The sequence below is a fragment of the Callithrix jacchus genome, chromosome 6 (genome assembly GCF_049354715.1).
Source record: "Callithrix jacchus isolate 240 chromosome 6, calJac240_pri, whole genome shotgun sequence".
Classification (NCBI taxonomy): Eukaryota; Metazoa; Chordata; class Mammalia; order Primates; family Cebidae; genus Callithrix; species Callithrix jacchus.
Genome location: NC_133507.1, coordinates 69,444,109 through 69,471,723, shown reverse-complemented (window position 1 = coordinate 69,471,723; position 27,615 = coordinate 69,444,109). Strand labels below are relative to the sequence as shown.

The window sequence follows — 27,615 nt, the reverse complement described above, 5'->3', positions numbered from 1 at the left end:
GGAGAGATTATCTCAATCTGCTCTCCCCAGGAATACATACAGAAACTTGGTCTGCCTTATAGATTCCAACTAACTTCATCTCTGTTCTCCCTAACTGCAAAATTCAATCTTTCCTTACAATAATAGCTCATATGCAAATCCTGGCTAGCAGTTACCCTAGAAATAGATAACACACTGGGAACAATGTTTCTCCCTTAATAGGGGGATAGGTTTAGCTCTCTGTTTACTCATTTTAGTTGAATCTGTAACATTTTATCTTTTTGTTACTATCAAAATAACTTAGTTGGCCCTTAAAAATAGTTAAATAAGCAAAAACTAAAGAGGAAAAACCCAAAGCATGACAATTTCTGGAAAGTATTTTTTCCCCCAGAGAACTGTGTTACTCATAATACTAATTGCTAACATTATTGAGCATTTACTGTGTTTCTGGCATCAAGCTAAATGCATTCTTTCATTCAGTTTACAGATAAGGGAACAGAAGGGTTAAGGGATCACCGACGCTGTAGCAGCCAGGTTGTGAAAGATCAGTCGACAACCTCTTCAGGAGCTGAGTGGAAGAGAGAATGGGAGTGAGGGAGGCATATGCCATCAACTTCCACCAATTTGAGGGTTTTGATACACAACTACTCTGAGGCTTTTAGAAAAACTGACCTTTGCTACAAACAGTATATCTATGTCATGATTACTAAACATCTTCCAATAAAACATAACTAAAAGATTTGGCTCAAGAAACTGGTTGCAAAACAGTACAAATGAGTGACACATCCTTCCTTCCTCTAATACCAACAGCACAGCATTACTGTGAAGGATTATTGCTAGAAAACATTCTGGTAACCTGTTTTCCTTTAGATCTCAATATATGATATTTCAACTCAACAAAAGGTCAACACTTTCTAACATGGTGTTTCTACATTTGAATTAAAGAACAGATCTCCCCCACCAGCCTGTCAACTGCTGGAGGATATGGAACCATGCCCTGCCTAGTAATCCCACCCTATGTCTTGGGGCCTGGACTAAGAACTTTATGTGTTCGGTGAAGGAACATAGATTAACATTATGTTAGAAACCGTGAAGCTGCTGCAGTGATTAAAATGTTGTATGTTGAACAGCTCCAGGGCATAAGGAGGTGGGTGAAGTTGGCAAGGGATAGATGGTGGTGGAACCTAAGTATCTTAGAAAGGAGTCTGACATCTGGGGAGAAATGCATTAATCATACCATTTTCCTAGCTGAAACATAATCTTTCACTTGAAATTTATTATATTTCCTCCACAGACTAAAGCATCTCCAGAACAATTTCCCAACTCCAAGACAGGTGGACTTTTAAAATTCCTAGTTTCGATTTCAAAACACCAGGGACACTAGACAAATGATGTTTGATAGCAAGAATTATAAATCAGAAAAAAATCTGAGTCCTAATAATCTTAATCTTATTACTTTTGCATACATGGGGTATGTGGGTATCTGTCTTTTCAAAACAGATTAATCAGAATTACTATAAACCTTCAAGAAGATGTAATCACTTTGGGATCCTCCTGACTTTGGTAATGGTCACATCTGGTCAGGCAGTTGTTATTCATTCTTGCCAGGATTTGGTTTATTAGACTTTCAATTGAAAAATGACACCTTCACTCCAATCCTTCTAATTGACTTTTAACCTTAGAGAAGTGTGAGAGAGTTCATCAGAGAACTAACTTAATGGAGTCATCTGGGTGGTTTGATAAAATTCTTTCAGAAGAATCACAACATTGTCACCTTGTAACACTAACATGGTTTACTTAAATTTTTTTAAAAAGCTACTCCTTAAAATGCATTTCATCTCTTTAAAGCATTCAGTTCATAAAAAGAGCTATCCTAATACAATTTTTATTTTTATTTTTTTTAGACAGAGTTTCGTTATTGTTACCCAGGCTGGAGTGCAATGGCGAGATCTCAGCTCACCGCAGCCTCCACCTCCTGGGTTCAGGCACTTCTCCTGCCTCAGCCTCCTGAGTAGCTGGGATTACAGGCACGCGCCACCATGCCCAGCTAATTTTTTGTATTTTTAGTAGAGACGGGGTTTCACTATGTTGACCAGGATGGTCTCAATCTCTTGACCTCGTGATCAACCCGCCTCGGCCTCCCAAAGTGCTGGGATTACAGGCGTGAGCCACCGTGCCCGGCCCCTAATACAATTTAAATGTGACTGGCTCCTGTCAGGAAATATAAAATGTACAATTCATACAGTAACTACAACACTGCACATGGATATGAAGCTATTCCAAAATTTCAGATGAAATATCAATGCAGAGAGTGGAAAGTGGCTGTTAGTTTCCAAAGGATGCTGTAAAAAATTACCATGAACTGGGTAGATTAAAATAACAGACACGCCTTCTCTCCCAGTTCAGGACAACAGAAGTCTGAAATTGGGGTGCTGGCAGGTCAACATTCCTCCTGAAAGCTCTAAGGGAGAAGCCTTCCTTGCCTCTTGCATCAGACTCTTGTTCCTTGCCTGTGGCAGCAGACTTCCAGTCTCGGTCACCATCTTCACATGGCCTTGTGTGTCCTATCCTCTTCTTAAAAGGACTCCAGTCATCATCACTGTTCATCTCAAGATCCTTAATACCTGTAATTAATTAATTACAACCACCCTATTTCCAAATAACCCCTATTTGCATTCTGGGGTTCTGGTTAGACACAAATTTAGCTGGGGGGGGACACACACTATTTGACCTATTACAGTGGCTTTCTCTAAAGGACTATTTTATTTTTTAAAAATTGACAAATAATAATTGTATAAAATCATAGGGTCCTTAGTGATGTTTTGATACATATAATGTGTAGTAATCAGATCAGGGTAATTAGCATACCTATCATCTCAAACCTTTACCATTTATCAGTGTTAGGAACACTCAATATCTTCTTTCTAGCTATTTGAAACTACATATTATTGTTACCTATAGTCATTGTATTGTGGTATAGTGAGCTCTGCAATCAGAACACATACAGAGAATTATTTTACAGAAGCAACCAGAACACATAATACCAGTTAGTTCTTTAACCATATTTAGATCCAGAAAAAACTGATAGGTCATCTTGTCCAGTCTCATACCCAAAGCAGGAATTTTCTTCATGGTATAGAGAGATTGGGGATGGAGTAAATAAAAACTTTAAATGTCAGTTTTAAATGAAAAAATAGAATCTTCTCTATGGCACAGAATTTTACCCATAGCATAGAGATTTGAGGTGGGGGGTAAATTTAAGAAAACATCTGTCATTAGAAAACAGCAGATGTCCCAATTTCTTTCTAAAACATTTCTAACTACTATAACATAGAACAAGTCTAGTCTTCCATTCTTTTAACCAACTTTAAATCTTTAGTGATAACTATTATCCCCCAATAATACGCCTCTAAATCTCAAAACAGACAATAACCAAACAACTTCTTCGGCCTGGGCAACTTCTAAGGAGGCAGTAAAGCAATTAGGGATGAAAGATGGATTCTGAGATTAAAGTTTAGATCCCACCACGGCCACTCACTAACTAGGTGACCCTGGGCAAATCATTTAAAGCTTCCAAGTCTCATCTCTTCATCTGCCAAGTGAGGAGGATGATACCATCTATTCCATACTAGCTTGAAGTGTTGTGAAGATTACACAAGCTCATTATGAAAATGTCAGGCTTGTAAGAAGTGCTCAATAACTGCTACCTACACTTGAGTCCATCTTTCTCAATGTCTGATATGGTTTAGGTATGTGTCCCTCCAAATCTCACAGTGAAATGTGATCCCCACTGTTGGAGGTGGAATCTGGTGGGAGGCTTGAATCATGGGACCAATCCCTCATCAATGGCTTAACACCATTCCCTGGGTGATGAGTGAGTTCTCACTCTGAGATCTGGTGGTTTAAAAGGGTGTGGCCTTTCCCTCTCTTTCTCTTGCTCCCTCTCTTGCCATGTGACACGCCTGCTCCCACTCTGTCTTCTGCCATGACTGTAAGCTCTCTGAGGCCTGACCCAAAGTCAAGCAGATGCTGGTGCCATGCCTCCTGTACAGTCTACAGAACCATGTGGCAATTAGATATCTTGCTTTATAAACTACCCAGCCTCAGATATTTCTTTATAGAAAAACACCAACGGACTAACATAATGTCAATCTCTACATTTTATTTCCTGATATCCAGGAGGGCTCTGCCTAGGGCACACACTACCAGTTCTCATCTTAAAATCTACCTATACATGTAAAGAGCTTCTCAATCCCCCTGGTCCACCTCGGAGGCTTGGAGGCTCCTTTGCATAGTTGCATTAAAAAAAGAGCGAGAGAGAGAGAGAGAAAGAGAGAGAGAGAGAGAGAGAGAGAGACAGAAAACTAACTAAAACAACAACAACAAAAACCCTCAGGTTCAAAAGTGACAACTAGGTGAAGCTGGGAGAGCCACCTCCCCAGGAAAGGTACCTAGAAAGGCTGACCTGTTCTAGACTGTCACTGTTCTGGGACTTTGTCACTTGAGATTGTTTTATCATCTGAAACTCTAATGAGAGAAGTATTTGGGTTAGGGCCCCACTTTAAAATCTCAAACATCCAGGATGTGACGTGATTAAATGCTCGTCACTTAGGACAACTAAGAAGAGCATCAGTAAGGGAATGTAAAGATGCACACATGTTCTGCTCAGGGCACCTCTCTTTTATTATTCTCAAGCTTCATGGACAGAAGAGAATGCAAAAGATCATCCATCTACATTTTTCACTAAGATTATTAGATGTCAGGAAGACACTCTCTTCCTCTACCCATGTACCACATGACAAACCTACACTCACAAGAGACTCAGAATGGATGCTGGCAATATTGGTTCTAAATGTCCATCAGAAGACTGGGCTTCTGTGGTAACTGGGAAACCTGGGAACCAGTCTACCAAACACAGTACAATGTTTCTATCAAAAAACAAAAAAAAACTGTGTTCTGATTTCAAAACTCCAAACTTCCGAACTAGAACCTATTTGTCTAGGTAGTATGATGATTTCATTTCTTAATCGAAATATGATTTTATTAATTTTAGGTAAAACTATACTAAGGGCCTAAGCAACTAAATTAATTTGTTGGCTAATACTCATTTATAGTCAAATACTGTGAATTGAATGTTTGTGTCCTCCCAAAGTTCATTTGTTAAAATCCTAACCCCTAATGTTATAGTATAGAAGGTGGGGCCTTGGCCAGGCATGGGGGCTCACATCTGTAATCCCAGCACTTTGGGAGGCCAAGGCAGGGGGATCATAAGGACAGGAGTTTGAGACTAGCCTGATCAACATGGTGAAACTCCATCTCTACTAAAAATACAAAAATTAGTCAGGCATGGCGGCATGTGCCTGGAATCCCAGCTATTCAGTAGGCTGAGGCAGGAGAATCTCTTGAAACTGAGAGGCAGAGGTTGCAGTGAGTCAAGATCGCCCCACTGTACCTGGGCGACAGAGTAAGACTATGTCTTAAAAAAAAAAAGTGGGACCTTTGGAAGGTGATTTAGGTCATAAAAGTGGAACCCTCATGCCCTTATAAAAACAAACCCCAGAGAGCTCTATGGTTCTCTCTCTGCCACATGAAGATAAAGCAGTCAGCAGTCTACCACCCAGAAGAGAGCCCTCACCAGAACCCGATCATGTTGGCACCCTGATCTCAGACTTCCAGCCTCCAGAACTGTGAGAAATAGATTTCTGTTACAGATAAGCCACCTAGTCTACTTTGTTAGAGCAGCCTGAACGAAGACATCAACCATCCAGGTCTTTTGATATACCTAGTCATACTATAATTCTCTCAGTATTTTTCACAGAAATGTGAGATTTTATGATGACTTATTCCTATTACACTTCCTTTTGTTAACTTGGGCTTATCTGCTAGTGTGCCGCTATCTTTCTGGAAGCTGTTATTTTGTGTATATCACCACTCCTCCTAGCGAGGTGTCAGCTGAAGAACTGAGAAGCATGTTTTCTACATGGTGTACAAGTTGCTGCTTTCAATCAATTTGATCACAGGATACCCACCGTCTGTTTATCAAATTCTAAAACTGTCCCTATCCCTTGATTTTCCTGGCTGCTTTCCCTTCTAGCTGTTCAATAGCCCCATATATGGTTGTCAGTATAGAAGTTAAAAATTTCAAAATGTTATTAGCTGCAGCAGCTGGGGATGTGGGGATGCTAATAAATAGAAAAAAGACTGAGGCAAGTGAGATTACATTACAGTAACTAGTCTTTTTATTTTAATGATTTTTTTTTGCAGTCTTCCCTAAGGAGGGATGAATAAGAATTGGGCAAATCTCTACATTTTAGCAAGAGCTTTTAATCTCTAAATGTTTTCTCCTAAAAGTAGCATTAACTGGCAGGTTTTATAGATGGAAGCTGAGCAGGCAGAGGCAGGGTGAGGAGCCATGTCGTGTCTGTGTGCTTCTCTGATTAGACAGTTGACTGGTTTCAGGGAAGGAAGGGGTTTTCTGCAATGGCACAAGCCCTGGAACCTTTCCTGTTTCTGCTGCCAATGACAGTCTTGCCCACTCTGTATACAGCAGAGAAGGTGAGGAAAAGGGTCAACAGAAAGAAAGAAAATGGAAACTCATTCTCATCGCTTACTGTATTCAGGCTCAATATACTCTCAGGAATCTCTCCTCTTTGCCACAGCCTTCCCCACAAAACACACAGATCCTCCCACCCCATAATGTGCACATGCATACACCACCACCTCACCAGGCAGTTACTTTAAAAATCATACGACAGATATTAGACAGGAAAAAAAAAAAAAAAAAAAAAGAACAGAAAAAGCTTTTCCTTATCCTAGATTTCAAAGAGCTTCATCTGAACTGAGAGGTTTATGCCTGGCCCTGGCATCTTAGCTGGCCCAGTATGTCTACAGGCTGACCTCTGAAACCATTTCCAATGTCCTAGAGGAACTCAGAATGGCTCTCATGCATCAGTCCAGCTGCTCCAGTACTATAGCCAACCAGGGTTCCAAGGAACATGTGCTGTTAGCTTTTCTGACGTCAACCTTAAGCAAAGTATCCCAATTTTTCTTTGGACTCAATTTTAACTCAGTTACTCATAAGTTTGTCATTCTCTACTTGGCACTCATTTACATTTCCTGCCTGCATCACCCCGGACTTAAAAGATCACTGTTTATAAGACAGTTCATTTTGCATCACTGAAAGGTTCAAACACACAGAGCAACTACTCTTAGAGGAGTATTTCATCCAGTGGTCCTTAGCCTTCAGTGAGATTCCTAGTCACCTAGATAGCCCAAAATGTCCCCCCTCATTGTTTTTGCCTGTGATAGAGGGACCCAATGATTTACATTTTTAATGAGCACCCCAGGAGATTCTGATGCAGGTGGTATGGTGAGGAGTAAAACTAAGACAGTGAGTCTTCGAAATTCAGAGATCCAATGTCCGGATGTCCCCGCTACTCTGGAAGGGCTACTCCACGGATTCCACAGCTGATCAGCACTCTATTCTTCTGGGCATTCTAGCTCTGTGTCTGTGCCACTCCCAAAGCAGTCCCATCTTGCCCCTTGTTCCACACAGAGTCCATCTTTCAACTCTTCCAGATGACCCTTGACTTGTTACTCCCCAGCAGGAAAAGGCGTCTCTTGGTTCTAAAACAGCCTGCTCTCTGCCCGCACCCTTCAGATCCTCTTTTGTGTCAGCTGAGCCAAGCAATTTCCGGTTCCCTGAACTGACACTTCTAACCAACCCTCCCTCTGACGTGAGAGGTTTTCGTGGCTCCTCTAATTGACATGTAGAGAGTTCAAGGTCCACCTCTAGGTTGGACCTAGGTTAACAGGTCTACAAACTTCATCGGGATAAACAAATTGCTTGGATAAATCCCCACTGAGGGAGGCCTTCCACAACACCCACTCACACAGTAACAGGCAGACCTTTCTGTTCCTATTCAGGCATGGAGTCATTTCTACATGTGCTCATCTCATAAACTGTCTCCATCCTTACTTTAGCTGACATGACTGTTTGTGGCAAAAATTTCAGAAAACAGCTGTTCTGGTCAACTCAACGACCTTATTTTAATTAGAAAGGGTGGAGCACCTCTTAGGTGCATCCCTGACATACAGCACTGCCACACACTGACAAATTCTTGCTGAGATAATGACTGATAAGTAACTTCACACACTGGATGTGTTCTGAAAAAATTTGATATGAGCAAATCCATGTTTTAAATGCAACAAGATTAAAGGAAAGCCTGAGGAAAAAAAATCACAAAATGCTGTGTCCCACAAAATATGCCTAAAATACATAAACACTATGCTACACAGAGAAATTCCAGTGCTCAAAGATATGAAACAATCTAGTTGATAATGAGAAACATACCCAAACAAAAGCTTAAAAAACAACTCAACAGGCTGGGTGTGGGGGCTCACACCTGTAATCCCAGAACTTCGGGAGGCCATAGCAGGTGGATCACCTGAGGTCAGGCATTCGAAACCAGCCTAGTCAACATGGCGAAACCCCATCTCTACTAAAAATACAAAAATTAGCCAAGCGTGGTGGTGCATACTTGTAGTCCCAGCTACTTGGGAGGCTGAAGCAGGATAATCACTTGAACCCAGGGCTTGGAGGTTGCAGTGAGCCAAGACCATGCCACAGCATTCCAGCCTGGGTGACAGAGCAAGACTCAGCAATTAAGCAACAATCATATAATGAGGAATCCTTTCATAATGAGAAACGACTATTTTTTTTTTTTTAATCAGTGCCATCCAAGATGTGTCACCTGTATTCTGGCAGGGGGGAAAAAAACAAAAATTTACCAAAAACATGAAGGTTGAGAACAATAAAAGAGAGGTCCCTCTAACAAAACATACGTACATCTTTAAATTCTTACATAAGACTCAAGAAACTTAAGTTTTTACACTCCTTCATATTCTTACAGAATTGCAGCTCTATAATAGCTTTCAAAACAAACTTACAAATGGGCAAGAATATTACAAGAACTCACTCCTATTCCCCAGAGGTAACCTAATACCTTAATGGGCAGTGGTGCAAACCCATCCCTTTCTCGAAACAATAGGCATTATTGCTTTTCTACTCCACCCACCTACACACCCCAAGTGAGATACAGTGGATGAAACCCATCACATCAGAATTGTTCTAATGTAATAAAGGGCAGGAAATTTAGAAAAAAAGAGACCATCTGCCTGGAAGATGTAGACCTTGAATTTCAACTTAAAGAATAGAGGAAAATGAACTTGAAGACAGGATGCTGGCGTTCTGTGGCCATTTGTGATAGCCTAACAAAAGCATGGAGGAGAGAAAGGAAAAACACTTCAGAAAGAGAGGAAGGGGTCAGGCATAATGGCTCCTTCTTATAATCCCAACACTTTGGAAGTCCAAGGCAAAAGGATCACTTGAGGCCAGGAGTGTGAGATCAGCCTGGGCAGCATGGTAAAACCTTGTCTCTATGAAAAAAAAAAATTTTTTTTTTTTTTTGGGGCAGGCACAGTGGCTCATACCTGTAATCCCAGCACTAGGGAGGCCGAGGTGAGAGGATCACCTGAGGTCAAGAGTTTGAGACCAACCTGGCCAACATGGTGAAACCCCGTCTCTATTAGCCAGGTGTGGTGGCAGGTGCCCGTAATCCCAGCTACTCAGGAGGCTGAGACAGGAGAATCACTTGAACCTGAGAGGGAGAGGTGGTAGTGAGCCAAGATTGCATCATTGCATTCCAGCATGGGCAACAAAGAGTGAAACTCCATATCAAAAAAAAAAGAAAAAAAAAATTTTTTTTTTTTAATTAGCTGAGTATGGTGACACACGCATGTGGACCCAGCTCCACAGAAGGCTGAGGTGCAAATATCGTTTAAGCCCAGGAGGTTGAAGCTGCAGTGAGCCGTGTGCACGCCACTGTACTCCAGCACACTGTACTCCAGCCTGGGCTGAGATCCAGTCTCAAAAAAAAAAAGCAAAGAGGAACTTTTGGCTGGAATGGCAGGTATGAACTTGTGCAAAGCAAAGGGGCAGTGACTCAGGGACCTTGATGGCTATAAATATAAGTGGATGTTGCCACAGCCATTAACATATTTAAGCTATTAATATTTCTGTAAAGAAAATCTTCTAACTGCAAATTAAAAACAACAACCAAAAAAAATAACATTTCTGTATACATTATGTACAACAGAGCCACCAATATAATACTTCTGCTATGGAAACTAATGTGACCATGAGTGAGTCATGAAGTATTTTGCCTTTATTTCAGGTCCAACAATGTGCCCAGCTGATGAATTTTGCCTAAATTGAATGTCTTTGGTACCATATTATTATGGGGTGAACTGTATGCACCCAAGAAGACAGACTGGAGTCCTAACTCCCAGTACCTTGGAATGTGACCTTATTTGGAGACAGGGTCATTACAGAGGGAATCAAGTTAAAATGAGGCCCTAATCTAGTATGACTGGTAACCTTATTAAAAGAGAAATTTGGACACCGAGACAGGCAGGCACACAGGGAGAATGTCATGTGAAGATTGGAGTTATGTTGCTACAAGTCAAGAACTACTAGAAGCTAAGAGATAAGCCTGGAACAGATCCTTCCCTGGCACCTTCAGAGGGAGCATGGCCCTGCTGACACCTTGATCTCAGAATGCTAGCCTCTAAAACTGAGAAAACTAGTTTCTCTGTTTAAAAAACAGTTTGTGAAACTTTGTTATAGCAGCCCTAGCAAACTAATACTCAGGTGCTTCAACAGTCTGCTCGGGCCAGGTTGTCTTATTGACTAGTAAAACACACATTTGCAAAAAAATAGTTTTTAAAGAATAACATTAATATTTTGCTTCCATGATGTAATTTCTATTTTTCCATGGCCTTCTCTCTCACCACTTGAGAATCACGGACAAGTCTTAGGGACTCGAAACAAAAATAACCAATGTAAGGCTGGGCACAGTGGCTCAAACTTGTAATCCCAGCACTTTTGGAGGCCAAGATGGGCAGACCACTGGAGGTCAGGAGTTTGAGACCAGCCTGGCCAACATAATGAAACCCTGTCTCTACCAAAAATACAAAAATTAGCTGGGCGTGGTGGCACATGCCTGTGGTCCCAGCTACTTGGGAGGCTGAGGCAGGAGAAATGTTTGAGCCTGGGAGACAGGTTCAGTGAGCCAAGATCACACCACTGCACTCCAGCCTGGGTGACAGAGAGAGGCTCTGTCTCAAAAACAAATTAATTAATGAAATAATACCCAATGTAGTACTGATTACACAGATACATGAAGGATGCTTCCCTAAATAGAACCAAACAAAAGAACTATCTAGTCAAGATTGAGCTCTTAATCCAAAACCTTTTGCCCAAATTATGAATCGGATCTACCTTCACTTGGTTTTATTTTGTACCTATCTATGCTGATGGTGCTAATAAATATCATCATTATCTGGTTTGAGTTTCATTTTTTTTCAAGTTGTTCTGTGCATCGTCTGGTAAAAGAGTCAACAAAGAAGGATCCTACACATTAGGGACCTGCAAACTATGGTTTGCAGGTCAAATATCACCTGCAGCTGGCTTTTGTATTTAAAGTTTTACTGAAACACAACCATGCCCATTTGTTTATATATTTATCTATGGCTGCTTTCCAGCTACAAAGGCAGTGCTGAGTAATTGTTTCAAAGACCTCATGGCCTACAAAGCTTAAAATATTTACTATCTGGTCCTTCATAGAAAAAAATTTGCTGATCCCAACTATTGATAATTTACGAAATATATGAGCAATTCCCACATGAACTTTTATTTCTTGTTTCTCTCAATTGTCAATAATCCCAATTCCACTATCCTATTTTCCAATCCTATTTCACACATTTGACTAGAGAACAATAAAAAGAGGAAGGGCATTCTAGCACTTTGGGAAGTCAAGGTGAAAGGACTGCTTGAGCTCAGGAGTTCAAGACCACTCTGGGCAACATAGTGAAACCTTATGTCTACAAAAAAAAATTTAAAAATTAACTGCACGTGGTGGCGTGTGCCTGTAGTCCCAGCTATTTGGGTGGCTGAAGTGGGAGGATCGCTCGAGCTTGGGAGGTTGAGACTACAATAAGATATGATGAACCATGCACCACACTCCAGCCTGGGCTACAGAGCAAGACCCTGTCTCAAAAAAAAAAAAAAAAAAAAAAAAGAAAGAAAAAGAGAGAGAAGGGCTCTTAGAATTTTAAATGCTATCTTTTCTTTTGCTTAAATTTCCCTTAATGTTCGCAAGATTTTCTGCATTCCTTTTAAAGAAATAAAACCAAACTCAGCAACGAATTGACGTCAAGAACATGAAAGATATATTTCCTTTATTTTTCTCTATTCTGCTTTAGTATCCTAAGAAGCAGTTTAATAGAGTCAATTAAAAGGTAGAGTAACTCTAAGATGACAACACAAAATAGCCCATTGAAAACTTTGTTTCTATCCCGGAATCAAATCAAATGCACCTGGAAGAAAAATGGTGAAAATTCAGGTAAATTGTAGCATGACAGCTACAAATGAGACATATTCTTACTAGGTACTTCTTAAATATCTGAACCTCTTGTGGCATTAATTTCTAACTTACATAGTTATTTATATACCTGTTCCATAGTCTCTGTTAGACTGTAAGGTCGACAACAGGATTACTAATTTATTATTCCTGTCAGGGCCTAGCACAGGCCCATAACATATTCTAAAATATTGACTGAATGAATGATAATCTAAGCTGAATTTGGTTGAAAATGGCCAAGCTGGCCGGCACAGTGGCTCACACCTGTAATCCTAGCGCGTTGGGAGGTCTAGGTGGGCGGATCACTTGAGGTTGGGAGTTAGAGACCAGACTTATCAACATGGAGAAAACCTCGTCTCTACTAAAACTTCAAAATTAGCCGGGGTGTGGTCACACATGCCTGTAATCCCAGCTACTTAGGATGCTGAGGCAAGAGAATCACTTGAACCAGGGAGGCAGAGGTTGCATTTGCAGTGAGCAGAAATCACCCTATTGCACTCCAACCTGGGCAACAAGAGCAAAACTCCATCTCAAAGAAAAAGAAATGGCCAATCTTCACTGGCAGTCAGGATCTATGCATTCTAGTCCTGGCTTTGTTACAAATAAGCTATGTGGTATTGAAACATCCTCATCTCTAAAATGAATACTGGGAAAAGCTGATCTCTGGGTCCTTTTAGCGTAATATAGTATATTTGTTTTATGGTAACACATTACATAATGAACATTCCTTCAGATCGCTTCATCTGAAACACTAGTATCACATCGTAGAATTCATTCAGGATAAAACTGCATGCTGTAGACACCAGAAACAGTTGGTGAGAGAGACCGACAGACTTCCACCCACTTTTCTTTGGACTATGCAACTAAGAACCTTAATATAGATTTTTTTTAAATGGTACAAGTGAATAATTTGGTCTGAATTATCTATTCTAACAATGGGTGATCAAGTAGCCATTCTGAATTTTCAAGAACACAGAGCAATGAGTACCTCGCAAATGAGCCATCTGCAGAGTAGGGCTGTAAAGTCCTAACTGCGGTTTCTTCTATACAGGAACTTAACACCTAGAAACCACAGAGTAAAATCTGCATGTTGTAATAAGTCAGGCAGGCAGGGACTGAAAGTATGCAAATTTTTCTACCCACAGTCAATTATATGAGAAAGACAAAACAAATTTAAAGGGCAAAAGAATATTCATTAATAATTAGAATGTGCGAGTTTTCCAGATCCCTGATATTTTAAACTAGATTGATTTCTCAAGTCAGCTATCTTGATTTTGTAAATGCTTTAAAAATCAATAAAACAGGTGAAAAAACTGAGCTTAACAGAGGAGAAATTAAAAGCAAAAAAAGAAATGAGAGTTGGCAGATACTAGTTTACTTTGCCTGAAAATAACATGCAACTTACTATTGCTAATGGCCTACTCTTCAGAGATTGATTTTTAAAACCTCACATAAAAATTCTGAAGCCCTATCAATGATCTTTTAAAAAAATACACTCCTTAACATTCATTTAAAAAATAGTGCAAGTGTGTGCCATACTTGGAAAAACAAAGGCTTTTAAGATAGGATGGTGAAGCACTAAGTCAAAGTCAGAAGATCCAGGCTTTTTAAGCTGTGAGACTTTAAAAAAATCACTAGAAGTTCCCGGATTTTAATTACTTAGGGATAAATTTAAGGGGTTGAACCTGATAATCTCTGATGTCCCAACACTAAAATTCAAAAGCTTCTTTTAAATAAGTGGTTCCCAAACTGTTCCAAGAACACAATTAGTAAATATTCTAAAACTAAATGATTCCATGATCAAATAATTCTAGGGAAACAAAGAAATGCATAAAGTCAGACAAATATCTCTACTGTGGGACTTCTCACGGACTTTTTTCTGCTAATTTACACTTTTACTTTCCTGGACAATAATAGATAATATGTAGTGTTTCCCAAGTTTCTTTGTACAGTGAATATTTTAATTCCTGGAACACTTTCAACATTTAATAGAATCCGTGTATCTTAGTAAACACAATTTGGGAAAAGCAGCTTTGAAAAATAAATTTCTGAATTTAAAATCAGATGCTGAAAGAAGCAAAATGCTCACATAATAGTCGAAGCCATCTATTTCAGAAACTGCAATAACATCTCTATAGTGTTTACAAATTATAAAGCATTTTATCTTACATTAACTCTTTTGACCCTTAACCCTGAGAAGCCAAGGACAGATATAATAAAATATCACAAGTCTTTCTCATCACAAACATTTTTTGCTAATGAACAGAATAATCACGATCTTCTTCCACTATTATAATCATAGGCCTTCCTTGACCCTTCCTCCAAAATCCTCTTTCATATAAACTAACCTGTTTGGAGACACCCCAAGGAAGGAGGGAAGCATCCAGAGAACCTGTGCCAGGTAATGTGTCAAGTGCTGTCACCCAGATGATGTCATGTAATCATCTCAATAAAATTAAGTAACTTATCCCTGGTTTTGCTGCCAAGGAAATTAAGACCCAGAAAGTTTAAGAAATGTCCCTTCAAGTGATAAAGTTGGGATCCACACCAATGTCCACCTTTGTTCTTTAAAACGAACTGTGTTTTTGAAATAGTTTGATGGTGAAATGTTTTTAAATGGAAGTTGGCCATGTGGTTCAGTTGAAAAACATTAACATTTTATTTTGGTCTGTGTTTCATGGTTGGTGTTATCTGTTTGAAACATGATTTGATTTACACAAATATTACAACAGTAGTTAGTGAGAGGTGTAATTTATATAAAAACCTCATCTTCATCATTATAAACACCTGAGTTCTTAGCAGGTGCCAGACAGACCCATATGGACTATCTCATTTAATCCTCCAAACAACTCCACAAGGCAAAGATCCCAGAACTACTCTTCCTTCAAGGTTTTGACCTCAAAATTTCCTCTCTGAAAAAGCCTGTTTGCTTCACCTCTCTCCCAGGGACTTTTATTTTCATATCTTATCAGAACCTCCATGCCCCTCCCTATCCTAAAAGTTCACCTGCTTCCTTAGCCTTCATAACTGTGCTCTTGATTTTCAGAGCATACTCATCTTACCAATGCCAAAACCTACATAAACCCATTATCCAGACGCTTTCTCTTATTTATTGTTGAAGGAGGCTGCTCAGGGTATCATGCCAACTCACACCTCTGAATCGCCATGAGCCTTCACTACCGCTTAAGTCATCTCTGCACTCATCTCTTTGAAGGTTCACCAAATTCCCAAGAGCATTACTTCAAATCCTTTGTCACTATCCTCAAACTGAAAATCCCATCTTTTTTACTTTGTAGAATCTGAACAGGCAACCTCGCCTCCCTACTGAAACCTAAGCCTTTATAAAAAAGTGAGCTTCACTGGCCTGCCTTCCTTCCATCTCTAGCATAACCCACTTTCTCCTTCCTGTAATCACTGTCAGGAAGATCTCTGAGGAGCCCTTTCCTCTAAGACTAATCCTGCCTCAACCTTTCATAAAAGCAAGCCCTATTTCCAAATATTCCCTCTTTTTTTCTATCACCTTGCTCTACCTATAAACACAGTCAGATGCTGAAATAATCTTGTCTCTAGGCTGTCACTTGAAATTTTCAGGAAAAAAACTCTTTGGCAACTCATTTCTTAAAGACACACCCTCTTCATTCATTCAGTCTTTAAACCCTTTGGAATGTGCTTCCCCCACCCCTGCCTCCACCCTTCTTTCCTGCCCCACCACACACACAGTACTCCATTGAGACTTCAGTTTCAAAAGCTTACAAAGACCTCCCAAAGGATATGTCCAATGGCCCTTTACTAGGCCTTTGTCTTTCTTGACCTCTTGGCAACATTTAAGGGAGCTGACCACCTCTTCTTAAAACTTTGTTCTTTCTGGCTTCTGTGACACCCTCTGGATTCTCTCAGTTTTCTGCCACTTCTTTCCCTGTACTTTGCCTAAGGCTCCCCCTACTCCTGCCCAGTATACAGTCTGAGCTCCCAAAGTCTGTTCCATCTCTTTTCTTGACACATTCTCCCCTGGAAGTGCCTTAATTCATTCCCAGTACTCCACCTATTAAGTCTGAGAAGTGTCTGTGCTTCTTCCCCAGAGCTCCAGTTCTCTACCTGCTTGCTAGAAATTTCTGCCTGGGATGGCAAGTAGGAAGAATAATGTGTGATTCATGTGGCCAAGTTAAAATGGCCAATCCAAACTCACTGCCTTTCCTCAGAAACTCTTTTATTTTGGTAGGCTGAATACGCTAAACCACTGACGACCCTACCTGCCCATCTTCCACATTCCTTTGAAGTGGGAGACGTTTTAATATAACCAATGCAATTGTTAGACTATAGATGTTATAGGTGACTATTTAAAGATGACACATATTACCAAGAATGAAATTTGCCATATAAGAATGTGGTTGAGAAGATCCAGGACAAACATGAAAATCCATGCAGAGGCGTGAGATAGCTTCTACACTGACTTCAAGGAAATCTCAAGGGAGTGGTAAAGAAACGCTTACAGCCATCTCCCCAACCAAAATGACTTCTTACAGTGGTTTTCACTGGGGGATGTGATTTGCTGTTTAGGCTGGACAATTCTTCCTTATGAGAAACTGACCTGGACACTGCAGGATATTATGCATCCCTGGTGTCTGGACACTGAGTATCAGAATTCAACAATCCCTCCCCCATTTACTTTAACAGCTAAAATAATAATAATGTAGAAAATCCCTGTAATAGAAAGGCTGGGTTTTCCCTCATTACTGAGCCCCAGAGCAAACAAAGTTGCAGTAACTTTTCATTTTCCCAATTATTTAAGACTAGAAGCCTATTACGGTCTATTCCCAGCACCTTCCCCTCCCCATCCAGCCCGTCACCAGCCAAATCTTGTCAATTCTTTCTATACAATATCTTGAATCCATTCTATTTAACACATAACACTGTCACACTACTCCATTTTACATCTTTATTCCAACTGAGACAACACTTTCTAAACTCAGGCTCTGTCTGCTCTTACCCATTTTAGCAAACTTGCTCATAATGGTCTCTGTTCTTCAACCTCTAACCTGCAGTCAACCTAACCTGAATTACCCACTATTTCCCTGATAAAGCCCATGTTTTCTATCTTCAAATCTTCAAATTTTTGCTGAATCAACGTTCTTTTTACCTGAAATGGCACCTTCCATGATGCAACCAATTATCCTGTCTCCTGAGTTAGACATTTTGGTCAAGTTCTTGACCCTCTCCCTCCAAATGTAGTGTTGAAAACTTTTGGAGGACACAGATCCCTCTGACAAATGGATGAAAGCTATGAATCTCTACCTAAGAAATAGCCAATATATTCACATTTTGCATATAATTTTAAGGGTTTCCTGTATTCAAGTATCTATAAAATCTGATCACTCCTCCTGTCTACAATTTAACTGACTTCTTTTGGGTCCTCAACAGCTCTCAGCTGTTTTAACAACTAGCTAGCTGGTTTCCCTGCCCAGTTTCTCCCCTAATGTGCACCAGTGCTATCTCTGGCATGCCACCAGTTTACTTCACAAGGATTCCCATCTGTTTTTAAAAGATCACTTAACTTATGCTACAACTCAATAATTATTTAACTCAATGTTTCTGAGCCTCTGTTAAACTTTCAGTTAAACAAAAGAACTACTCAATCTCTTAGAATTGGTCTGATACATTTAACACACAGAACTGAGAATATAAAGTCGAGCCAAAGTACTTTCTAGAATATCTGAATTGGTAGGGTTGGGTTGATCACAAACGGTCTTCCAAAAAGGTGATTTATAGGCAGTTCTCCAAAGAGGAGAGAAACAAAGAGATCTTGTCTTAGAATAAAGAAAGAAAATGCTGGATGATAGGACTGATAACTAAGAAAAAAAGGGGGGGAGATGTAAGAATCTGAGATCATTCAAAATAATGAGGCTATATGTTTGCTCCCAACGTACACAGCACCAAAACAATGAGACTGGAACCAATTTTGTAAAGTGATGCATCAGCTAGCAAGGTAAGAAACTAACAGGGTAATAGTGCTTTCTTCTTAGTCCCTACCTCCCCTGCCCTCTCTTCAGTACTCCCTCCTCCTGCTCTTGCTCTCCAGCTTTGCGGCCTCTGCAGTAGACACCTAAAACTCCCCAGACACACTGAAAATTCCCCTGGGTTATACACCAACTGCTTCTACAATGCTGACATTATCTGTACCTGATACTTCTTACAGAAATCCGTACTCTTCCATTATACATTAAAGAAGCCACATCTCCCACTGCACTGCCCTTTCAAAAAGATAAAAGCTTGCACATGTATCCTGGAACTGAAAATAAAATTTAATTTAATTAAAAAAAAGAAAAAAGAAGAAAAATACAGACATATATATGAGAAAAAAAAAAAAAAAAAAAGAATCGAAGAGCCAAAAAGGAAGTTTGCAATGAAGACAATCATATGTATTCATAAGAAAATAAACCCAAAGGATTCCAACATTAGTAGGACAGTCTTGGTTTGTCACATTTAATACAGAAATTAAATGTGGAGAAAATTTATCTGTCCACAAAACAGCTGTAAGTCAAATGAAAACAGGTGACTGTGACAATGCCTCCATATTTAGAATGTTTAGAATAGCTACTCTCCTGAAAAGTAATCTAGAATATGAAATTTCACATAAATAGCTACATTTCCTCCTAACTCATATAGATACATTTGTGCCTTAAAAATGTTTTTAAAAATACAGAAAGTCTATTTAAATATGTATAAAAATAGGAAAATATTAAGTTACTAACTATAAAAAGTATCTGTCTGAAATAAGTGATTTCTAAAAAGGTATTACAGGAATTTGGAGGAAATAAAAATAATATACAAAAAAAAAAGGAAAGGACCACACCTCAAAACTCAGGCATTAGAAACAAGCAGCACCTTCACGTTTGAAATTCTCAAAATATACTCTTTGCGGTTTCACCAGAATTTTAAGACATTAAAAAATTACAAATTTCTAACTGGTTTATTTTGGTTGCTTGTTTGCTTGTTTCACCGTCTTTTTCTTGATAACTAAAGGACCACATGCTCATTTTGGGGGATGAGAGGGACTTGATGGTTGAAAAAAATGTAAAGGACTACGAAAAATAGTCACTTGATTCTATAGCAGAGGAAGCCATTTGTTAATATTTTGGCATATTTCCTTCCAGTTTTTAAAAATACATTTTTGAGACTGTATTGCATATACAATTGACAAACAAAAGATAATCTTCTCTAGTTTACATTTCACTGTTTTGAAATTCCAAATGTTTAAATGAATAAAGTGGAGCCAACTTAGTTTTCTATTTATTAGGGTACTACTCTGAGGAACACCAAGTTTGTTGCTGCTGCTGTTGTTATAGTAAGTGTTAAATCCCAACCATTACACTGATTTTTTATTTTAATCCAGAATTTCATTTGCTCCATTTAATTCTTTTACCTTATCCTAATTCCAGGAAACACTCTCTTCCTTTTCTCACAGTGTGTTCTATACTATTTTAAAGTTTACCAAGATTTTAGAATGTGTTAAGCAAAGCATTCTGTACAGATACGAGTTTAAAAACAAACACCCACTAAACACCTACAGATGTCCAAGGACAAAAAAAAAGTTTACTTTTCAGAGTAATGCAAAGACAGTATCTTTGAAAGTCAAACATACAAACAAGACAAAGGAAAGAATTCAGGAAATAATCAGGCATACACTAATAATCAGATCTGTTTTCCAGCCCAATAAAAAGTAGCATTTTTCACTGATAAGAATGATCAATGCTCTTTTTACCTTCTTCATAAAGAAGAAAGGATTAAAAGACTTCCCCAGAGAGAAAGCAAATTCTACTATAGAGAGCATAATCCATGATCAACTGCTTAAAAATATGGTGGTACTTTCTTTTTCTTTTTTTTTAAATGTGGTTGAAAATGAAATTTTCAACCTCCAGACAGGTTCTTACCCTTCTTCAGGCTGCCCCTCATTCTAAATACAGTCCATTCTTAGGAGACCATGTCAAGGTCTCCCTAGACCACACAGAGTATCCTAGGACCACCCACTATTGCTTGCTCTGCGGGGACATTAATAACAGCACCTTAGAAGGATTAACAACAACCACCCTGTGAAGTGGGCACTATTATCTTTACTTAGCAGAAACTCAGACTTAGGGTGGTTAAGTGAAAAACCATGCAAATGGCAGAGCCAGAACTTAAGCCACAGTCTCTCAATTAGGTAGAGTGCAGGCAGAAGCATTGACCAAATGGTTAAAAAAGGTGAAATGTGAAATGTGCACTGTCATCAGGGCTTAAGGAATAATATGCTAAGGGGCAAAATTTTAAGTGGAAAAAGTAAGAATAATATGTCTTATAATCATGATTTTTTTTTTTATAACTAGTTTTAAAAAGTGAATTGGATTTCCCTGAGAGAGGGTTGCTAGATTTAGCAAATTTAAAAATGCAGTACAATGAAAATCTGGGACATACTTATACTAAAAAATTATTCCCTGTTTATCTGAAATTCAAATTTAACTTGGTGCCTAGCATGCTATCTGTGAAAGCCTTTATAAAACAAAAAACACTAATACATTCGGAAGCTACAATTCCCAAATCTGAAATCTGGACACCCTGTGGGCCACATGTCTCTGGGAGGCCATGTAAAGGGAAGTGTAGTGAGGCCACAGCTGTTCTTGATGGGTCTTCCTTCTTTTTCCTAGTAGCAGACACAGCCCTTGACTCCAGGGACCTAACTTTCACCAACTATGCCACTTAATGTCACTGCCTCAAAACTCCAGACCTTCTCTATACGGATGCTGTGAAGATTATATATGACTGAGGTTTTATACAACCTTAAAATATTTATTTATTGGCTGAGTAGTTTATAAATACATTCTCAGAAACCTGGATCAGATAGACTCATACCTTCCTGATCAAGAAAGGTCTCAAAAATAAAAGTATTACCAATACATGGCGAGCCCAGTCGACAGTAATCTCTAAAAAGAAGGAAAAACAAAAAACTGGAGGTATGTTCAAAACCTGAAGTGAACTATGGAACATGTAGTGAGATGACACAGAGTCCTCAGCAGAAAAAGTGGACAATCACTGATGAATTGTACAGCTTTCAAACGGCTATGCACAGGTAGATATTTAAAACATCATCATCATGACTCATAGATACTACCTGATCACAAATACATAGAGGTAACATGAAAATGGGACAAGGCCTTACTTACATGTACCAATTTACCTTTCTGCTACTCCCCCCAAACCTCCAATCTCTGTAGCTTGAAAACTTTTACTTTCTTTAAAACAACAAATTGAGACTGTTTTAGGCAGTGTTCATTTAAACATCTTCTACGTACAAGCCTAATCTTCAAACTTTAACAAAACCCAATCTACTAAACAGAAATTGCTGTGAACAGAAACTGCCTGACGAGGATTAATCAACAGCTTTGTATGTCATCCTCTAAACAAGGCCAAACACTGAATCACTGTTGAATTCCTCACGTGCAGCTACACCCAGTTAATCTTGAAGAAAGCAGTAAACTATGTAAATCTACTTAAACTGGGAAGATAAGTACTTCACTCATCAAAAGTTAGCAACGTTTAACAAGTACAACTACTGGAGGGCAAGATCATTTGTAAAGAGAAAGAAACACACACACAGACATAAACACACACATACGCACATGTGGAAAAATTTTGCATTCACTCCCCTACCTCCAAAATCCTACTGGAAACCACTAGGACAACATACTACTTAGCCAAAAAAACAGCCTTCCTACAGGCCATGATGTGCAAAGCCAAAGTATGGTTGGTTTGTAACCTTACCTCCAGGAGAAGCAGTTCCAAAATGGAAGTAAGGAAACATGAAAAGGAGTAGCTAGTAAAAGAATTAAAGCAACAACACAATGACAAAATGAAAATATCAGTTTTCTGTATCTAAAAGCCTTTGAGTATAAATCACTTTTTGTTTCAAAACATACTAAAATATTTTCACAACTACGAAAGTCTTGATAAATGGTTTCATTTTGGTTTTTGGTGTGCTCTTTTCATATCAACAGATTGGATTTACTTAATGAACACCATATACATCAAAGTCACAACCAACAGTAATAAAACGTACTGATTTGTCCACTGAGACTTGAACCAGTCATCTTTACCTAGATACTGCCTACTGGGTTATCACTCTATTCAAAAGCTTCTCACTTTGACCTGAGCTGAGCAGGTGTATTTCTAATGTGCTCACAGGCCTGTGAAGCAGGAAAATCCTGTTTATCCCAGATGATGCCAGAGATCAGTGCTCCCTGATGCCCTGGCTACGCTACGTGGGGGCAGGTGAGGGATGAGTACCAACCACCTCTACTTTAACTGAAACTTGCTCACACCTACACAGTCGGCCCTCTGTCTAAAGAGGTTCTGCATCTGCCTACTGAGGATTAACAGTATTTGGGGGGAAAACAATAAAAATGACAATACAACAATTTGAAAGTAATACAGTATAACACGTATTAACATAGCAGCTACATTGTATTAGGTATTATAAGTAATGTAGAGATTAAAGTGTATGAGAGGATGTATACAGGTTATATGCAAATACTACACAATTTTATATCAGGAACTTAAGCCATCCTGGAATCAATCTCCTTCAGATGCTGAGAGATGACTGTATGTGTAAAATGTACAAAGTTTTAAGAGTTGTACAATCATTCAGTACAGCCAAATTTTGACATCAATGCTGCTTCCAAACATCACAAACTCACCATCTGTATCATCCATTTACTTCATCTTTCACCTCCTATCTCACAAGTTCTCCCTCCCCAAAAAGGTGAGAGGAATCCCTAAACTGGACTTCCCAGATTAGAAGGGTGATGGGTAATGATGAGGATAAGCTTTATATGAGCTTCTATTGAGGTGTGCATGTAGGCAAGCAGCCGTAGTGTGGTGACTTGAAGAGAGTGATTGTTAGGGTTCAAATCCTGGCTCTGCACTTTGAATTGTACAGACTTGGGGCAAGTTACTTAATCTATGCCTCAGTGTTCTAACCTGTAAAATGGAGATACTAATATTGCTTGCCTCATAGGACTTTCAAAATGACTAAATGAGTTAATCTGCCAAAAACATTCAGAACAGCAACAAGCTAGTAGTGAAGTACTCAATGAATGTTAGCTACTACTATTACGTATGTATAATGCAAGTGTGATTCGGAACCATTACATTTTTTTCCAAAGGTGACTGTACAGTATTCCTTACATTCCATTTTTTCCTCAGGCAAATTATCTGAGATCAGCTCCAACAGATGATTATGTATTTCTAGACTAAAATCAAACTGCATCATACACTTAAAATTTTCCAATTCTTTCATCAAAATGAACAAACCAATATGAACTGAGAGGTTGAAGCTTAACATCACGAAATCTTATAAAAAGCATTAATTAGACTTCCCATTTAGGCTAAGCCAGGATGAGATCACAAAGTCACTCATGGTAACCAGGTCCCCGCGCTGGAAGTGTGCTTTCCCAGTGAATGGCTAAATACTAACAAAAGAAACCTTTGACTCAAATACCACTGGTACCCCGGGTCTTGTGTCTGTATAATGCCTACACATTCATTTCTTTCTTTGCCTATAGAAAAAAGAAAGTCTGTTTGTTTTTCTGATTCAGTCAGCCCTTTTAGTCTTTGAATCTAAGGAGAGCCCAGTGAAAAGAAGAGCATCTTATCAGCGTGCTCCAGACCAGCAGGCTACCCCCCTTCACACACAAAACCTCCAGCCCCTCACAGCCAAAGGCCTCGCCCTCAGAGCCTTTTCCCCATTTCAGAGCTAACACCCCGCCAGGTTTTGACAACAAATAAATGAATACACAAGGCCCTAACATAATTAGCCATCTTTTCAGGTAGAGTGAGGTGGGTGGGGAGGAGGGGTTGTGAGGAGAATGTTTATTGTAAATTGGCTGCATTTATGAAGTTGATGTAAGTATACTGGATCCGAGAGCATTTTTTTTTAAAATGAAGCCACATGTAGTGACTTTGAGAAGCCTGCTTCCGAATCTTGACTATCTTAGCATATCCTTCATCCAAGTCAGAAATGCAAATTTTATTTATTTAATTCATTAAAGGAAAGAACGTCTTAACTTAGGTAAAAGTTTCATGGACTTCCCAATCAAGGGCACACAGACCACGGTGTGTGTTTATTGGCTTTTTAAAAAGAAATTAACACAGAAAAGAATGAAAGACCAGAAGGCAGAAAAGATTTCTTTTTGACATTGCCACTATACTTGCAAATAATGCTGACACACACACACACACACACACACACACACACACACACAGAGAGAGAGAGAGAGAGAGAGAGAGAGAGAGAGAATAAATCTGAGAACAAGAACTAAACATAATCAATAATCCTGTAAATACCTAAAGGGAAGCCACCAGGCATCACTGTCATCGGTCGTAATCTTAAGAGAGCTACGGTCTGCATGGAAGGATACAGTTCGCTTGTATCCTTACTGGGATAATAACTTAATTGATTTGTCTCAGTGGCTAAGGATGTAGACAAGAGATTTATTATGGAGGAAAAATATCTGCAATCCTGTTTTTGTTTTCTCAACAAGCATCCTGCCACTGACCTCTAAATCAGTTTAACCTTTTCTAAACAGACCTGCACATTTTTTAGATAATTTAAAGCTAGGTTTTGTTATTGCTGCTGTTGAAAGGCTCTGTGAGATTTATCACAACATGGCTTCAGTAACCTTCTTTTAAAAACAAAGATGAAAAACAAAACAAAAGGCCTCAACTATAAGCTCTCAGTTCCATTCCTTTTCCCAGCAGGGGATTGTGATCTAACCACTGAAGTGGCTTTGGAGTTCAATCTGTTAAAAAATGTATGAAACGGTATTAAAATAGGAAAGAGCATGTGTATGACTCAGGCATATCCAAGTATCTTCTGCAACTAGGATGTCACAGGATTTCCCTGTGCTACTGAAAACCTTGAGAAAGTGACAGTAGAAGTTCCTGTTTCTTTTTCGTTTTTCTTTAAATGAGGGGGGCGCGCGCGAACACACACACAGAGACACACACAGACACACACACACACACACACACACACACGTCTTCCGGGTTTCCTACGAATCAGACAGGTTCTCTGAGGTTCCAAGCGAAGACTGCACAGTAGCGTCACGACTTATTACCGTACTCCGCTACAGACAAAGGTTTCGGGAAAAACCCAAACTTGTTGCAGCAATGGGCGAAGACCCCGGCCAGGCGCGCCACTGCCCTCGCTGCCTCTCCGCCCCTACCCCTACCCCTTCCTCCACTTCCCACCCTACCCGAGCCGGGCAGCGGGGGCGAGGGCATCTCCCTGGCTCAGGTCGCCGGCCAAGCCGTCCCCGCGCGCCGCCTTCCTGGGAAACAAGGTCACCGCCCAGCCGGTCCCTCCGAGGAGGCGCGGAGCCCCCGAGCGCGGCCGTCTTTGTAACGCGGGGCTCTCTGGCCTCGGCGCGGCATCCCGGCCGCCGCCTCACCTGCTTGCGATAGGGCGTCCTGCAGTTGCTGCTGCCCCCGGGGTTGCCGCTGCTGCTGGGGAAGATCATCGCTGCGGGCGACGGGCGCGGGGCAGCCTCGCCGCGAGGGGGAGGCGCAGGGAGGGGGCCGGCCGGGCCCGGGGCCGCGGCAGCTCTGGGAACTCCCTCTCGCCGCGCGGCGGCGGCCGGCGGGGGCTGCAGCTCCGCGCTTACTTCCCCTCCACCCTCGACCTCCGCACTCGCCTAAAAGTGCGGCGCGGCGGCGGGCGGGACTCGAGCAGCTCGGGCGGCCGCCGCCCTGCGTGCCATGGACGGGAGTTCGCGCGCAGAGCTGGCGGCGTCGCCGACTCTCCCGGCGGCAGCGGAGGAGCAGCGCCGCCGCGTCCCCACCTACCGCGGCCTCAACCACCGCCCCGAGAGCGTGCCGGCCGGGGGCGGGGAGGCGGCCGCGCACCGCCTCGCGCCGCGCCCAGGCCCACCCGCGCCTCCCCGCCCGCCCGCTGGGCGCGGCGCCTACGGCCCCACCGCCCGCCCAGCCCCCGCGCTCTCCCTGTCGGGCTCGGAGCCGGGGTCGGGGCCGGACGGCCCGGGGTGCCGCCGGCGCCCCCGCTCTGGTGCAATGGTTGGGTCTGGCTCCCCGCATGCCGCACATTCCTCGGAGTAGCCATTCCCCCCTCCTCTGTTCTTTTTCCCCCGCAGTTCTTTCCTAAGTCCCAGCGGCAGCTTTGCACCCCGGCTTGAAGACCTTTTGAAGGGCGTCGCTTCGGGGACTACTCTGGCACCTGGGTCTTTCTTCTCTTCTTCACCTTTCAAACTAGGCCCCCCGCACCACTCTCCAAGGAAAGGTGCGGACAGTGACCCCTACTTTGACTAACACACGAACCTCCCGTCAAACCTCTGCAAATCTCTGTCCCCCCGATTCACACGCTGAAATTTTAGCAGAGAAAACAGGTCTCCACTCCCCAACCCTTCAACCAAATACGATCGGTAAAGTTTTGTTTTATCCCTAAACCAGAGTTTACCAGCTTTCCTTCAGGATGACAGTATCAAGGAGTGAAAATCATTTAAGGCCATCGGCTTGGTAAACCTTTCTCCTTCCTGAAAACTGGAACAGTGTAATCCTTCCTTATGTTAATTATTAGATGCGACACAAATGTGTTCTAAGGACACAGACACTCGGCAAAATAAAAAAAAAAAAGACAAAGGAAGGAGGGACTTTCCTTTGTTTCCCGATGTAAATGACCTAAGGCTGCTCAAGCTGCCCCTGTTCTCGACCACCTTTCCGTGGACGTATGAAGCCCCGAACCTGGGCAGTGCAGGCCTCCATGGCAGCCCAGACTGGCAGAACCTGCCGTCTCTGGATAAGCCACTGCGACGGGCTTGCCATCCTTCAAATTGGCCTGTTCCACAGTTACTATTAGAGAAAATTATCGCTGCAGTAAACATTACGGAGTTCTTCCTTGGTTTCTGATCTCTTAATACCTTCGTGGTAAGGCTCATCTGCCATGATAATGAAAAATCCTAACTTGTCTAAAAAGTGTAGGCATATAACTTCTGGCTTCCCTAAGGAAAACAGTGTCCCCTATGGAAATGAAGTCTTCTGGTAAAGCTCTGGCCATTCAAGGGTTTTTCTAGCCACAAAGAATTGGAAAAATATTCAAACCAGATATCCTGCT

At 40.8% G+C, this 27,615-nt stretch overlaps 1 protein-coding gene across 20 annotated transcripts in view; it reads right to left on the bottom strand.

The window, feature by feature from the left end:
- Positions 1–27,615, bottom strand: part of RBMS1 (RNA binding motif single stranded interacting protein 1) — a 215,968-nt gene that overhangs the window by 110,836 nt on the left and 77,517 nt on the right. For 8 of the 20 annotated variants that reach the window (XM_017973438.4, XM_035304708.3, XM_078327557.1 and 5 more), the window contains exon 1: positions 25,940–26,354. The exons of the other annotated variants lie outside the window; for them this stretch is intronic. In XM_017973438.4, coding sequence (XP_017828927.1) covers positions 25,940–26,008 — 69 coding nt within the window. In that variant the 5' untranslated portion in view covers positions 26,009–26,354. Of the gene's footprint in view, positions 1–25,939; positions 26,355–27,615 lie in introns of those variants that run through there. 20 annotated transcript variants of the gene reach the window in all.